This window comes from Leptonychotes weddellii, chromosome 2 (assembly GCF_054177405.1).
Source record: "Leptonychotes weddellii isolate Sample4059 chromosome 2, ASM5417740v2, whole genome shotgun sequence".
NCBI lineage: Eukaryota > Metazoa > Chordata > Mammalia > Carnivora > Phocidae > Leptonychotes > Leptonychotes weddellii.
In genome coordinates, this window is record NC_138370.1 from 102,589,673 (window position 1) to 102,607,034 (window position 17,362).

Genomic DNA, 17,362 nt, shown 5'->3' on the forward strand with positions numbered 1-17,362 from the left:
TTATCACATAACTTCATATTTAGTCTTATCCTGTAATTTTTGCCCATTCGCAAAATCTATTGTTCTGCCTCTCATCTATGTTTGAGGGATAGGCTTAACTCTATTTGAAAATGTTTTATCTCCTCTAGGAGATGTACATATTTCCCAGAAGAATGGGTGGTCTCACATTTCTTTTTTCAGAAGTGCGAAAATGTTACTGACACAGAAGAAAGACATCTCATTAACGTAGGAAACAGCCACTTAGTGGATGATGCGCATTACAACATCAGCTATAGTTTCATCTTCAGTTTTATTTTCAGAAGCTGTTTAAGCTGTGCTCTGTGGTGACAGTTGGGCCTCACAAAATGGTGCCCTCCGCTTTCTGACATACTACAATTTATTATAGTATTTAATTTATAAATATTTAAGAAAATGGAATTACTGTAGAACAACTAATCTGAAACCATAAAAAAGTCCCCTTAGGAAAGTCCAAATTCTGACTTCAAGTCAGTGGAACTGAGAGAAATTTTATGAACACGTAAATTAAATGAATTAAACAAGGGTGCCATTAGACTGAAGTGGCTCTCCTGTCATGGTGGTCTACTTGTGGCAAACCAAAATCTAAGTCTGTAAATGCCTCAAGAGTACAAAATCAAAACCCATGGACAACGAATAACAAACAGCTGACTAAACTTTAGGCTACAGCCAATCAATAATTTCCTTGCTCGGCTCTCACTTTTCTCTATAAAATCTCTCCCCCAGCTCCTGTCAGTGGAGTGCTCCTAACCATTTCTGGTTTGGCACTGCCTGATTCCAATAAATTTTGCTCAAATAAACTATTAAAATGTTTACTATGCCTCAGTTTATCTTTTATCAAACATATATACAGATCTTCCTTGACTTATGATGGGGTTACATCCCATAAACCCATCATAAGTTTAAAAGATCATAGGTCAGAAATGCATTCAGTCTACTTAACCTACCAAACATCTTAGCTTAGCCTAGCCTACTTTACACATGCTCAGAACAGTTGCATTAGCCTACAATTGGGCAAAATCATCTAACACAAAGCCTATTTCATACTAAGTGTTGAATTCATCTCATGAAACATTGAATATTATACTAAAAGTGAAAAATTGGAATGGCTACACGGGCACAGAATTGTTTTAAGTGTGTTGGTTGTTCATGCTTGTCATGGCACGGCTGACTGGGAGCTATGGTTTACTGCCACTACCCAGTAAAGGGGTTCAGGACAGGTCCCCCCAGAATGCACCAATTTGGCATGTGGATTATTTTGAGCCAAAGGCAACTGAGACCCTGTGGGCTCAAGGGAAAATCTGTCCCTCCCTTGATTACATAGAAAAATCTAAATTGGGAGTCTTTCCCAGAATAAGGGTTATTAACAGAGATAAATTTTATCTGAATGATCTGAATGTGTATGGCATGGCAAACATCTAATTACCAAACATCTGCTCTTCTTATTACCCTGCAAAGTGCATTTCTTTCTTATGAAATCCCAGACTCTTACCCCCTTTCCTTTAGTTCAGAATGACATGTATACCTCATTTTGCCTGACTGTCTCTGGAATTCCCATGGCTGTGTGGATTTCCCGTATGTATACTGTTAAATCTGATTTTCTCCCGTTAATCTGTCTCAGGTCAACTGGACTCTTAGTCCAGCTAGAAGAACCCTTGAAGGGGACAGGGATTCTTGCTCCCTGACACCAGCATCATGGGAGAGTATTGTACTGCATATTGCTAGCCCGGGAAAAGATCCAAATTCAAAATTTGAAATATGCTTTCTACTGAATGCATATCACTTTCTCATCACTGTAAAGTCAAAAAATCATTCAATTGAATCACTCTAAGTCAAGCTATCATAAGTCAGGGATTATCTATACAGACATAGTCACACACTTATAGAAACATATAATATGGTCATTATTTAAATTCTGTTTAACATATCTACTTGTCAAAGGGTTAAGGAAATCAGAGAGAATATGGAAAAAAGCTGAATTCTATGTTTACTGAGGTTATAGTGTGATTACCTGAAATCTTTTGCTAGTATTCTTTTTTAAAGATTTCGTTTATTTATTTGAGAGAGAGAGACAGAGAAAGAGCATGTAAGTGGGGTGAGGGGCAGAGGGAAAAGGAGAGAGAGAGAGAAGCTCAAGCAGACCTCCTGCTGAGCATGGAGGTTGATCTTGCAACCCTGAGATCATGGCCTGAGCAGAAATCAAGAGTTGGATGCTTAACCTACTGAGCCACCCAGGCACCCCCTTTTGCTAGTATTTCTTAAGGGAGGTCTACTAGCATTTTGTTCAGGCCCATTCTTCATCCACCTATTGACAGTAAGACTCTTCAGGCACCAAAGTATGTTTGCCTATGTACCCAAACACCTCCTAGGAGTTACGTGAAAACCAATACGAAGATTGCATTTTCTTTTAAGGAAACATTTTAACTGATTCTCATGATATTTCCCTAGAACAATTTTAGTTACCTACTCCTGAATTGTTATGGATTTTTATTGCTTCGTCTGAGGCCCATCTGTCTGCTTTTGTCTTTCTGCCTTCTGGGGCTCTGTGTATCTCTTGCTTCATCTCTGGCACTCCAGCTCTCTCTCCTCACGAGAAAGACTCAATAACTGGTTTCATCCCCAGTAGCAAACAGCAACACGACAGGATTAATCTAGCACTCAGATTATTGCCTCATCTTGATTTGTACCATTGAATGATTGAGAAAAAAAAATAAATCATAGAAAGAAATTTAAAATAAAATGAATACTTGTATTAGTCAGGGTTCTCCAAAAGAAACAAAACCAACAACATGATGTGTGTGTGTGTGTGTGTGTATATATATATATATATATATATATATATATATATATATATATTTTGATGTGTGTGTGTGTATATATATATATATATATATATATATATATATAGGCAGATAATTATTATACAGAACTGGCTCACAGTTCTGGAAAGCCCCAAGATCTGCAGGGCGAGCCAGCAAGTTGGAAACCCAGGAGAGCCAATGGTGTAGCTCCAGTGCAAAGGCCAGCAGGCTTAAGACTCAGAAAGGACTGATGTCTCAGTCCGAGTTCAAAGGCAGGAGAAAGCCAAAGTCCCAGTTTAAAGGAGATTTAGTCTTTTTGTTCTGTTCAGGACTTCAACAGATTGGATGAGGCCCACACTCATGAAAAAGAGCAATAGGCTTTACTCAGTCTGTCGATTCAAATGTTAATCTCATCCAAAACACCCTTGCAGACAACCGACTTGATATTTGATCAAATATCCAGGCAACCCATTGTCCAGTCAGGTCAACATAAAAGTAACTATCAAATACTCTTGAGAGTCAGTAAAACTATAGTGATAAAACTATAGTGATAAAAAGGCCATTAGCTAATTTGACCTCTTAAAACTAGAATTTGGTCTTCTCTTTTTCTGTATTTTTAAAGGTGCTTTAGTCCATCTGCATGGAGCACAGGTGAAACTGAATTTGGACCAAGACTTCCATTTGCATTGAATTGTATGTAATGTACTACAACAATTTTATGCAGAAAGGTCTTCTGTCAGATTTATAGTGGGATAAGCTGACCGAGAAAACACTAAAAAAAGGTTATGTGTGCCTTTCTGAAGTATTGAGATATAGTCTAGTGCAGTGTTAGAGCACACAAGCGAGAGCTACCCTGCCTGAATTCCAAACCTCAGCTCTACCGCTTGCTAGCTCTGTGACTTTGGGCAGTCACTTAATCACTCTATGCTACATTCCTGTATCTGTGAAATGGGGGTAATAAAACATAGCTTTTATCATAAAGCAGTAAAACGTCTATCAGTACATAGCAAATTCTGTCTAACATTTTGCTAATTTTGTTATTACTGATTCTTACACTAACCTGTTCTTTTTTCCAAAGTACTTAACTGTTGGAGATTGGATATAGGGGGCAAAGTTTATGGTAGAATTCTGAAGGACAGATAATAAAGAATACTTATTCTTTATTCCTCCATTTAAATGTGAGCTCATGAGAGGAATGACTTGTCTGTCTTGTATTACTGTAAATATTAATATCCAGCATAAAGTACATTCTTAATATTTGTAGAAACAATTCTTTTTTATGGAACAAATACACAAAATGTACATATAGGTATGTATGTGTGTGTGAGAGCATCTACTGAGACAACCACTGTGTGGGTATGGCAGATACCCTGGTGAAAAAACGTATGCTTTTGTGGAATTTGCAGTTCTGTGGGACAGATATTAAACACATATCCACATACATTAATATGTAATTATAAACTCTGATGTACTGTTACCAAACTGAGAGTGTGATAAAGGAAATAGATTCTAGGCTTGAATTTGTTAATACATGAATTATATTAACACATGATTATGTTATGAAGATAATCATGATCTTGTATTCAGTGGAGGTCTATATAACACATATGATATTAAGCATAATATGACAAATTTCCATTTTTTATAACTAGATTTAAATTGAATTTTATTTATTTAATTAAAAATATTCATAGCATATATCACCTTCTGAAATTACCTTGTTTGTTTATTCATCTACTATCTCTCCACAACTAATTAGAATATAAGCACCAGGAAGGGCTAACAGCATTGGCTTAATGTTGCTAAATGCCAATCTCTACTACACAGATTATGACCATTTAAGTTTTTCTGGGAACTGAAAACCTCTATTGACTTACTAAGTAGAAGACAGACTAAAATAAAACATAATAAACATATTCATTCTCTGTTTGAGGGAATGTTACAGTATAACCTGTTTAAAAGGAAATTTGATGAATATTATTTGCTGCATTTACTTCAGGAGTGATATCTTAAACAGGAAAGAAAAAAAATCATACTATGGACTATTCATGTGTCATATATGTAATGTAATTTTTAAAACTATAAAATGCTAAGTATTAAAATAACTCACAAACTGATTGAAATATTAAATTATGTTCATGGGGAAGTTTAAAAATCATGATAAGCTTTATAAATTCCAAAGGCCTTTCGTATACATAATTTGAAACTTATAACATTCTGATATTTAATGAAGTGGATTTCAGAGAAAAACAAAAGTACAGAGTTTTCTCTGTTCTCCTTCCCTCCTCTAACAATCCTATTATGTCAGATACAGAATGAGTGCTCAATAAATATGGGGGAGTGATTATAATGATAACAATATAACAATGAGGTCACATTCTACTTAGAAGCATTATATGGGTATAAGGTTGTAATGCCAAGGGCAGAGAGCATAAGCAGATTGGAGGTGAGGACCTGGCTCGCTCAGTATTTATTATTAAAATTTAGATCATTCTGGCTCCTTTTGTGCTGATACAAAATCCATTCCCTTTCTCTTCCACTTTTATAGTCTATGCTAAAATTGGGAAGAACCATTCTAATCATTACAGAATTCACATAGTGAGACCCTAAAGTTAGTAGGTTCTTATTTTTATGGCTAGCCATCTCTTTTGGAAGCCATCTAATGAAGATTCTGGATCCAAATTTCACTGACTCTGCAAATTATGAGCCTCTGTTTCCCAAAATACATAAAATAAAAAGTAGCAGTCCCTCAGAGAGTAGTGGAGAACACATAACAGGGAAATGTGCATAGAGCTTCTAGCCCAACCACATATGTAATAGGTCTTCAACAAACAATCAACTCCAAGCCCTCCCCACTCCCACGATGCTATTGTAATCGACTGCAGGCTTGTTCAGCAATGCGGTCCAATACTGCGGTAATGAACCAGATTGCTCAGATAATTGGCATTCTCCCCACCAAATGCAAGATTGATAGATTCAATATAAATCTATGCAGTAACCATTCTTGTAATAGAGAGTTCTCATTAAGGAAATGGATTAATTGGCTTACTGATATTTTAGTGAGAGCCAGATTTGAATAAGTGGACTCGGCAGTACAGAGAAAAGCAAATTAAACACTAATAAAGGCAGAGATGTTCTTGTTTAGGCTGAAGTCTCAGCCACAGGCTAAAATTGAGGATCTGAGTTTCAGATTTGTCAATGAGAGTGGACATTAATGTCTGACAGATGAAAACGCTCTGATTTTTACCCCTGGCAGCTCCCTTTCTAAGACGCTCACCCCAGCGGGAGGCTGCGTGTGTGTCTCCTCCCCTACATGATTTTCACCTGAGATTCCTAACCCCTTGGAGAGAATGTATGTCTGATATATAATATGCTTTACACTTGTTTCCACACACAGCTAATAAGACATACTTGGGACAAACTAAGAGTAAAATATTTACCAGAATCATTCCCAAAGTATCATGGCGCTCATGCATCATTAGAAAATACTTAATCTCTCTGTTCTCCCAGTGAATCACTGTTCCATCTTTTCAATATTTGGAAAGACTTTTTATTATGATTAATTTTTAAGGAGAAATATATATTCACGTGTAAATGTACATACACACATATCATTTGTATCCCTCCTGCTCTTGCCCTGTACAGTCTCTTGTCAAAGTAGCAGCCAGAGAGTTAAATCAGAACTTGTCATACCTCTCTTTGGAATTCCTTAATGGCTTTCATTCTCCAGAATCCTTACCGTTGCCCACACCACTCTACAGATACTGGCCTTTGTGACCTTTCTGACCCTATTACTATTCTCCTTCTATCTCATTTACTCTGCTTCAGTAACACCGGGCAACTTCCTCTTTTATGGACATGCCAGGCACATCCACCTCCAGGGCTTTGCATTTGCTGTGCTGGTTTTCCCTTATTGGAACAGTTTCCCTCCAGATATCTGCATGGTTTTCATAGCTTTCCAGTTGTTACCCAAAGACTGCCTTTACAGTGAGGATTTCTCCACTACTCATTTCAAATTTGCCGCCCAAATCTCCCCCTACATACCACCCAACACAATGTGTTAAACACTAATGTCCATCTGACACATTATATATACTAATTACTGTTTATGGTCTTTTTTTTCCCATTAGAGTTTAAATTCTATGATGACAGGAGTTTTGGTCTGTTTTTGAATTCCCAGTCTTTAGAACAATACCTAATAGGTATCAATAAATTTTGTTGAATAAGTCAATGAGTTGACTTGCCAAACTAAATATAAAGAGACTATTGATTTCCCAGGTCAAGTGAAAGTTGATTAATTTATTTAAAACAAACCCAAGATTTAGTCTTCAACTGGTACCATCTATTTTTCTTTTATATTTTTGGAGGCAAAATAAGTCAGACATAATCTTTAATTTCTCACATCCATATATATCACAAGGAAGGTGTTGCTACATAAGAAGAATGAAGAAATCATACTGCTTGGCACAGAGCTATGATATTTGATGAATATTCTTTTAAAAAAAATATATATGGTTCTGTATTTTTCTCATATGTAATCTGACCTTGGAGAGGGCTTTATATAAAGTAGAAACCATGCCATAATACCCGTAGAAAAGTATATACCCTGTCTACACTGAATTACATTATACACCTTTTTGTATCCTCAACTATCAAGAATGACTGAAATTCAAAGCCAATTAATAGATAAGACTTTTCAAGACTATATTTTCCCAATGAAATTTCAGTTCACTTGCTTTTGTATACTTTCATTCTGAAAGCATAATATCATTGTGTTTATTTCATGAGGTCTACTCTCTAAAGCTGTGGTGTCAATACTGATTGCTCCAATTAACATTTGTGATTAATTTTGTACTCACTGAAATTGCATTTTCTTTTGACCAGCAGGCATGTAAGTGACAGCTCGAGACTATTCTGTTCTACACAAGCTGATTGGTTTTAATGAAGCCAGAGAAAAACAAAAGAACTCGTTTGGAAGGTTTCTAAGAAATTAGAAGACAAATGATTATAAAAACGTAAGGTTGCAAGAGACTTTAAATACAATCTAGCCACCACAAGTAGGGGTGTGACCCTTGTTAGGATCTGGAGACTGCCCATGTCTGAAGCAAATACATCAAAGATAACGATGTTTGCAAGTTTGCAACTGGAGTTTTAAGTCAGAGGAAAGGCCCAAGTTAAAGACAATGACTTATTTATCAGTCATAAGAAAAGATTGTATAGGAAGAACTTTAGCTGTTGGGGTAAGAGAAGAAACTCACAAGGGGTCAGTGGAGATTTAGGAAGATGGCAGGTTCAGGGAAACCCATGCCAGAGCCTGAGCCAAAGGACACCTAAGAGGAATCCAGTGGGTCTGATCTATGCTAGAGTATTCATGGCCTTTGACAGAGCAGCTTCAGAGTGAAATGAAGAGCTATTATTCTGTTAATTATATCAGTTAATTCTGATATTGAAAAACAAACTGAAGAGAAAGCGGAGCTGTTGGGAGTGTGTGTGTGCCTGTGTGTGTATATGCGCATGTGCATACGTGTATATTTGAACATGTTTGTTCAAGGAAGAGTCAGTATAATGGGAGGGATTAATGATGCAAAAGAAAGAGACAGTATGATTAATGGGGAGAACTAAAATTGATATAAACAACAATCAATCCAAGGAAATAAGGTGAATGCAATATCATTTATTGTGGATCTACTATGTATTTAATACTTTCACATTTATTTCATCAGGTCCTAAAAACACCCTGTAAGGAATTATTTTTTTCCATCCGCAGATAAAGAAACTGAAGCCAAGAGAAAGCAAAGAGATTGTTCAAGGATGCAAACTTGGTCTTTGATGAAGTCAGGATTCAAATCCAGAGCTGGCTGCATCCCAAGGCCCTATGTGTAGAGAAAAATGGAAAATTTGGCAAACAAGAGAGAGGAGATGAGGGAGTTTAACAGGATGTTTAGAGCTGCAGAGTTAGGGCATTAAACCTGGGTTTGCAGACTTGCAGAGGGGTAAAATTCTGTAATAGCCACTATGGTGCATTTAATGGGATTTTAGAAAGAGGTTGCTAAGTAGTTCCAAAAGTGTAACTGAAACATGAATTTGTAATGTGTGCAGTCGAGTGCAGTTATGTGACTTGTTCCAGGTTCTTCAGTTCTAACAGAACATCAATACTGAACAAAGGCCAGAGTTTTAAAATTCATCGTAGGCTGGCCTATTAAAAATATATGCTGAGGTTAGCAGTTGGGATATTTGTCCATGAATTCTCTAAAACTTAACTTAAAAAAATCCTGAATATAAAGAGATATGACCAATTATTTTATTTACATCATGGGACCTAGTTAAGGATATTGTTGGGTAAGTGAGATCAAACAAGCCCTTAAATTGGACACTTACCTTCTGCCTCATCAATGAATAAGTACATGCTGAGCACCTCCTGTACACCTAACAGTGGAAGGGGAAGGGAACCCATTGCTCATTATCTGCTTCTAGACTTATAAGAAAGAAAAACTACATTGGCAAAGCGGGGTATGCTGCTATTTAGACTGAATTAGTATATAGTAATACATACTAAATTAAATGAGCAATCTACTAGAGCACAAATAGTATTGAAAGCACCAAGTGAGCAATGCTAAGGTTGAGAGATATAAAAAGTCAAGATGAGTGATGTTCACTGGCCTAAACATAGTCTAACTTCTGAATAATAGCTTCTCTATACCAGTCAGTCAATGATTGCTTTATGAAGGGATTCTCAATGTGCTTCAACATCTACTCTCTGTACCTTCATTCCAAACCCTGGACCATTTGGAAAAAAGTGCAGGGTCATTGTCTGTCAGACAAACACTAGAGGAACAGAATCTCTCTCTCTCTCTCCTCTCTCTGTGTCACACGCACGCACGCACACCCACCCACACACATGCCCACTGTCCACAGGGTCAAAGAGCAGTGTTGAGGTAAGTCAATGAGAGCAAGATGTCACAGAAATCTCATCACAGATGTGAGCAGGAGAAAGATTTCCAGTGAAGAGTCCTTCTGAAAAGCCAGCTAGAGAAAGTGCATGGAAAGCTGATTTTCTGTTTCCTAAACTTTAATGAAAATGATTTATGATTAAGATCTTATTTACATATACATAAAACTACATAAGTGAACACTGTGGTGGAAGAAAAAAAGATAGTTTAAGTAAATCATGGTTCACACTTGGTTGTAGATTTAAATACCAACCCTTATCCTCTTTGTCCATCCACCTTTCAGAGTGATTCTCCCAGGAGACACTGGCAGAAACTGAAAATAGAGTAATTTATTTGAAAGACCTTACGGATTTTAGAAATATGTGGTATTACTATCTATAATAGTACTGAAAACATGAAAAGAAATGTAGGTATTAATTAGATAATGTTCTCAAAACATGAAAGCTATTCATTCACAGTAAAAATATTCTGCTCACATACTGTGTATAAATTATTAGCTTCTCAAAGGAAAAATGTCATGAAGAAATGTAAGTGATGTGATTTGAAGCTTCCCCCCTTTTTTCTTTTTCCTTATTATTCATATAGTTTCACTAAGATAGGGCACTTGTTTGTTTATGAATGCTTGCCAATGGTTCTCTTTTCTTTCCTGTATTTTTAAAAATCACAATTGCTTTTTCCTTCTACCCATTTTATTCAGAGATGACCAAACACACTGTGTTGTAATTCTCTGTGAAATCTTAAAATTAACAGTGTTTCACTGAAGGGAGATTAGGAAGAATAGAACGCATCAGCCAATCAGTTGGGTGCAAAATATGTTTGAATTTAAAAATATATATTTCTTCTGTACAGAAGTATGGCTCATTGGATTGTCAACCTCAAACCTGAAAGAATATCTACTCCTTTCAGTAATTCTGAAACAATAGTTAATGGAAAGGTTTTTTGTAATGGAAAGTTTGAACACATTATGTCACAATCTTAGATTTATCAGAATGTGATTATAACATTAAAACTATGTAAATATTATTAAAGAAATAATAAAGTATTGTAGTAGCATAATGAGATTGTACATTTTTTCTCTACCAGATTTAGATATACTCTTTTTTTGAAAATTTTAATTTAATTTATTTTAATTAAAATTCAATAACAGAAAGACCTTTGGGAAATCTCCATATACAATTGGCCCTTGAATAACATGGGGGGGTAGGGATGCTGACCCACCACACAGTCAAAAATCCACATATAACTTTTGACTCCCCCAAAACTTAATTACTAATAGCCTACTGTTGACTGGAAACCTTAACGATAGCATAAACCGTCAAATAACACATATTTTGTATGTTATATGCATTATGAACTGTATTCTTTTGTTGTTGTTGTTAGATATACTCTTAAAAAGACTTAGCTACAATAATTTAGATATAAAATTTCATATGTGTTTATTTATTTTTTTAAAGATTTTATTTATATTATTCATGAGAGACATAGAGAGAGAGAAGCAGAGGGAGAAGCAGGCTCCCAAGGAGCAGCGAGTCCGATGCGGGACTCGATCCCAGGACCCTGGGATCATGACCTGAGCCAAAGGCGGACGCTTAATCCTCTGAGCCACCTAGGCGCCCTCACTGTGTGTTTATATGGCATACTTTCACTAAGAAGATAAGATGTTTGGATTTATTTTAAATAAAATTGATAATGAAAAGAATAATCAGAAAAATAAATCAACAGGAAACACATTTTTCCATGTGTGTCACAACCTAAAATATATGTTCCTATTTCCTTAACCACGCATTTTCAAAAAGGCTTTTGGTAGCTTACAAAATTGTTATACCTAATTATCCATAACCATAATATTCCCTTATAAAATTGCTGTCCCTTATAACTGTTATTGTCATTTCCTTATTGACATCAGAACATTTACAAAGTAATTGATCTATCCTACCTATAATGGCAATGTCTACTATAGACATTCTGGCAAAATGTTAACAGCTCACAAAGAGACAAAATATATAAAATCACTTAACAAATTTCATAGCATAACGATCAAGTATAACTGCAAAATTAGAATGCAGCCATTATAAAAGAGTGAACAGTGACCTAAAGGCAATGATTGCTATCTAGGCTATCCATGCTAATCTGTGAACAGAATCTCTTCATTATGAATGAGTAGCTTTCATTTTTTTTTTTTTGAGAATGTTATCTAATTAACACCTACACTTCTTTCATGTTTCCAGTACTATTATAGATTATAATACCATAATACCATCAACTTGTATCATTGCTATTACTGCAGGAGCAGAGGTACAAATACCCAGAGGATGTGAGAGAAAAAGAAAATTATTTCCCATATCCATCAAATCCTATCTCTGAACTTATGTTCATATCTACTGGCATTATATCTAGTGCCATGTTACTTATGAGGCACATGCAGTTTGCATGGGGCTGCACCTGTTAAAAGCTGAGTCTTCACTGGAGAATGAGAAGTGAAAGCATTACTCTTTAAAAATCAGGGTTTATCATAGAAAGTAACCTTGGATGCTAAAGATTTTCACAGGAAATTTTAACGTAAGTCCACCAGTGGTTAAAATTTTGAGAATAGGGTTATAGAGAATTGAGACAGGCAACCAAGATATCCTGCACAAGAGTACTGTAGGCAAATATGCTCAAGACTGAATTGATTCATTGACTTACCTGAGACAGATACCATGTTGCACCAGTCAATGACTTTATAGAGTAGATAGTAAAATGAATGCACTCATCAGATATGTGAGAATCACAGTCTGAAATCTTTTTAGGAATAAAAATTTTTATTCCTAATTTGGAGGATACAGAATAAAAAAGGTACCTTTTCAATTTTGTTACAAAACTTTATTTCTATGTTTGTTTATTTATTTGTTTCTGTATTGATTTTAAATACAAGCAAAATATCTCTTATTGTAATTCATTGTGAACGATATCCATGCTATTCTGATAACTACTTTGCTATTTCTTAAAAGTGGAAAAAGTTAGATTGGTTGTCATCTGAAATCCACAAATACCAATGATTTATAGAAGTCCAATATTACATTGACTTAATCTAATAATCAGAATGAATGCTAAAAAGACCAGAAGCTTCCCACAGCGTTTCAATGTTCCTTATTAACTGTTCATTGACAATAAAATTATTTATCTTCTGAGAATCCAAAGACAAATTTTGACATATTCACCAAAACAATTATTGTCTTATTACATTTTCCAAAGAGCCATCAGAAGCGTAATTCACTTTTTGAGCAAAATGTACACACATTTCTCTTGTTACAAGAGAAAATAATTGCTCTTCTAAAGTTGATCATGAAAACACAAAGTGTATTCTATATACTAAGGTAGTATCCCCTCCTTCAAAATCTTCCCTTGGTTGTATTCTTACTAATTCTAAGCTAATATCCTTCTGAAATTTGGGGCTTCAACCTACATAATAAGGACCCGGGACTTAACAGAGAGAGAAAAAGAATCACCTATGAGAAACAAATTTAAGTAACATGAATTAACTTTTTATGGACGACTTTGAATGATTATCAGAATGCTTTCCTTTAACCTAATTATCTAATTTCATGAGTCTAACAGTGTCTAACTCAGACTCTTGAATGAAAGAATAAAGGTAATGGGTTTTCATTGCCTTTTCATCATCTCCTCTTCAATATGGAACAGGCTATATAGAAGCCAGAAAGACAAGTTTTAAAAAGGGCTATTTAGGGGAGGAAGCATGGAGTCAGAGCTGGTTTATAGTGATACTAAAACAAGTTGACCTATCTTGCAAAATGCTTTTTAACACAGTGAATGACTCAGGACCAAAAGACACTATACTCTAGCTGAGCAGTAGCATCATTTCCAAAAGGGCAATGTACACACACACACACACACACACACACACACACACACACACTTATAAAGAGTTCCAGAGATAAAATGGAAAAAAAAAAAAAACCTTACTGAAAAGTCTTCAAAGATTTTCTTGAGTTCTTTGTGACCATGCCTTTCAGCAATATGTGTTGGATCTGAACCCTCGAAATTTTTCATCGTAGACGCCCAGGTTGCTCCTGAACATTGAAGCAAATGAATAGCCAAGTTCTTTAAACCAAATTTTGCTGCACAGTGGAGAAGAGTTGGGAGTTCTTTGAAATGAGTATCTGTAAGCATAAGAGGTAAAAGGATTAATATGTTTTTATCATGTCTGGAATTCCATAAGAAGAAGTCAAACACAATCTACTAAAAGTAATTCTCATAAAGTAGAACAGACTTTCAGTGTGATTTCACATATAAGAAACCATCAGTGGTTTTAACAATGAGGCATCTCCTCCTTCCTATTTCTCATCATACAATAAATATAAACTGATATTCTCACTAGCATTAATGCCCCTATCTTACTTGGGGGGTAAGTTTAATTTGGAAAGGCATATCAACCCCTTAAATACAAAATAAAACAGAACACAAATATCATATTGTAATAAATCTTTTTGAATATATTTCAACATGAGCCAAACACTAACAATATTAAATAGGTCCATCTATAAAACCTTTCTGTGTTTTCTACTGCCATGCCTAGTTCGCTGCCTTCTGAAGGTGAAATGGACACATAACTGCTGGAGGGGTTATATTAGATTTCTATGTGAATTTTTTCTTTCAAAAAGGAACTGCAACAGAAAATACAGGTGAGCACTTTTATAAGCATCTTCAGTATGGAAATTTCCATCAGAATTTTACAGCTTTCATGTCAATTTTCAGAGTTTGAGTTTCATAATTAGTTATTAGCTATCAATTAGGAGTATTAATTATGTATAACTATAAAATGGTGAGTGTAAACTGCTATCTCAATGAAAAAACACACATACAGAGATGAGTGATGGTTTGTTATTATTCTATACTTTCACACCTAGCTGGAAAAAATGTGTCACAGAAATTACATACCAGCTTGCTTGAATAGCTGTGGCATTATCGGAAGCATGCAATGGGAAGACTTATGGCAACCGAAACAAAGGTGTCAAAGCAAAAGTCAATTTTCTTCCATAATGTTTTGGAAAACTGAATCTGGCTTCATTTACCTCTTTGCTATTTTGTAGACTAAAGCAACAAAAAAGGAAATGAGGAAATGAGATGTTGAGTTTTCAATTCACTTGGGTGTTTCAGGGTGTTATTTAGTTTGTTGGTTTGTATGTTTTAACAGAAAACAAAACAAAGCCCTCCAGGATACATTAATAACTTTGCTGTAAGGAAATATTTTACCCTTCAAAATGTGTTAGTACTAAATGGCTATAGGTAAATCCCATGGTTGTATTTCAGTGATAAATGCACTGGTCCCTTCTTATGTGGTATGCAGTGGGTCAAAATTTATCAAATATTTTATGAAGATGAACCTGTGAAAGCTGAAACTGTCTAAAGTAGGTACCATCTTCAAAATAAAAGTGTAGTTACTTAAGGTATTAAGATATAATTTTTTATTTATTTTCATTAAAAGGCACCATGAAATATAATTTTCTGCTATAATTAAACCAGGGCAAAGTTAATGAAGAAAAATATTTACATGATAATGTCAGATTTCTACATACCCTTGATCATCTCTCTCACTGACACATCATACAATAAACAAAAAACATCACCTGGAAATCAATGCTTTATGCATTATTCCTGCACACTATTATTCTGGTGAACTTTTAAATCACTGTCAATGCAACTTAAAATGTTTTTATCATTAAATAAATGTTTAATCATTATGGGAACACAGTCACCTTTTAACCTCACCAAACCCCGGTCAGTAAATCCCTCAAGTTTAGGATAATATAATAGAAACAACAACAACAAACTTCATTAAGAATCTCTCTTGTACATCAAAAAGAGTAACTAGGACTATGGTAAGTGGTCATGGTTTTTCAGGCTACCTTTCTTAACAGTCGTGCTACTCTGAACCGTGCTTTCTGATATGTAAATGGAAGAAGTTCTGTTGATTTAAGATTATAGTGATAGTAAAGGGTGCTACAAGTTTGAAGGTTGGCTTCTTTATTTTCCATTTCTCTACTTCATTTTTAGTAGTAGCTTAAAATCCACTAATCTACTAGAATACTTTGTGAGGTTACAGACATGAAAGAGCCTTAGAGGGTATCTTTTCAGTTTCCTACCCAGTAATAGAATTGTATTCCTATGTGTAAGACTCTTGAATCACAGACCTGTACCTCTGAAACAAATAATACATTATATGTTAAAAAAAAAAAAGGAAGAAGATAGCAGGAAGGGAAAAATGAAGGGGGGGAAATCGGAGGGGGAGACAAACCATGAAAGACTATGGACTCTGAGAAACTGAGGGTTCTAGAGGGGAGGGGGGTGGGAGGATGGGTTAGCCTGGTGATGGGTATTAAGGAGGGCACATACACTGCATGGAGCACTGGGTGTTATATGCAAACAATGAATCATGAACACTACATCAAAAACTAATGATGTAATGTATGGTGATTAACATAACATTAAAAAAAAAAGAATTGTATTCCTAGAGTTCATAAGAGATGATCTGGGTTCTACTTGCATACCTCTAATGACAGAGTGTCCTTTACTTCCTAAGGCAGCCTGTGTCTTGGTTAGACAACACTGATTATTGGACAATTCTTACTTCTCTTGAGGTGAATTGTATTTCCTCTAAATATCCTTTGGGCAATATAGAATATGATAGTCACAAATGCACAGGCTTAGAGTCGGTATTCACTATGTGAACTTCAACAAGCTACTAATTATCTGAGCCTAGCCTTCTCTTCCAAATTTGTAGGGCTATTGAGATAATTAAGTGACGTAACACAGAAAAAGTGCCCAGCAAGTGTCTGAAACATAATAGGCATTCAATAAATATTCTCTCTTCTGTGTCAATAGTTTAAAGCATTCTTGTCCTAAATCATCTTTGTTCCAACCATAAGATCCCTAATTCTTTTCATTATTCCAAAGTACTAACCATCCTGAGAGCTTGACCCCAGAATAGTTGGTCCTTTATAAAATGATGAAACAGTTTTAAATTGGCCTAAATGATCATTTACAGCAACCCTTTTTATTATCTTGGATGAGGTTATTTTGCCTGCTTATTTTCATTAAGCTGGAAATGCTCAGCCTGCTAATACACATGACCAATAACTAAAAAATTTTTAAGTTTTTAAAATTAAAATATGACAGAGTTAACCTTTCAAAGAATTTGAAATGATTCATAGGCACTATGTTAGTTATTTTAATGCTAATTAAATCATGATCTTTAGCATTATTTTTGTAGAACATCAAATTAAATATATTCAGCATATGGATATAATATTATATTTCTATATATGAATAAAGATATTCATGTCAATACAGGTATGATTATGCTAAGAACTAGTTCAGGCTTTTATGTATACTTTTTGTAAAACCATACTTTTTATATTTTCACCTTGATTTAATTATTATGAGAATTTGAGATATGAATGGATTCCTCTGTATCTGGAACAGGCAAGTTTGTAATATTTATGTTTCTAGGGATTACAAATTTTTTTTTATAAAAATATAATTTAAAATTGCACTGATGAGTTTGATGAGTTTTAACAATTATATACACCCATGTAA

At 35.0% G+C, this 17,362-nt stretch overlaps 1 protein-coding gene across 1 annotated transcript in view; it reads right to left on the reverse strand.

Annotated features, from left to right (window-relative positions):
* BANK1 (B cell scaffold protein with ankyrin repeats 1) overlaps positions 1-17,362 on the reverse strand; it is a 281,977-nt gene that overhangs the window by 138,498 nt on the left and 126,117 nt on the right. Inside the window, exon 7 of the mRNA XM_081813132.1 lies at positions 13,730-13,926. Coding sequence (XP_081669258.1) covers positions 13,730-13,926 — 197 coding nt within the window. The remainder of the gene's footprint in view (positions 1-13,729; positions 13,927-17,362) is intronic.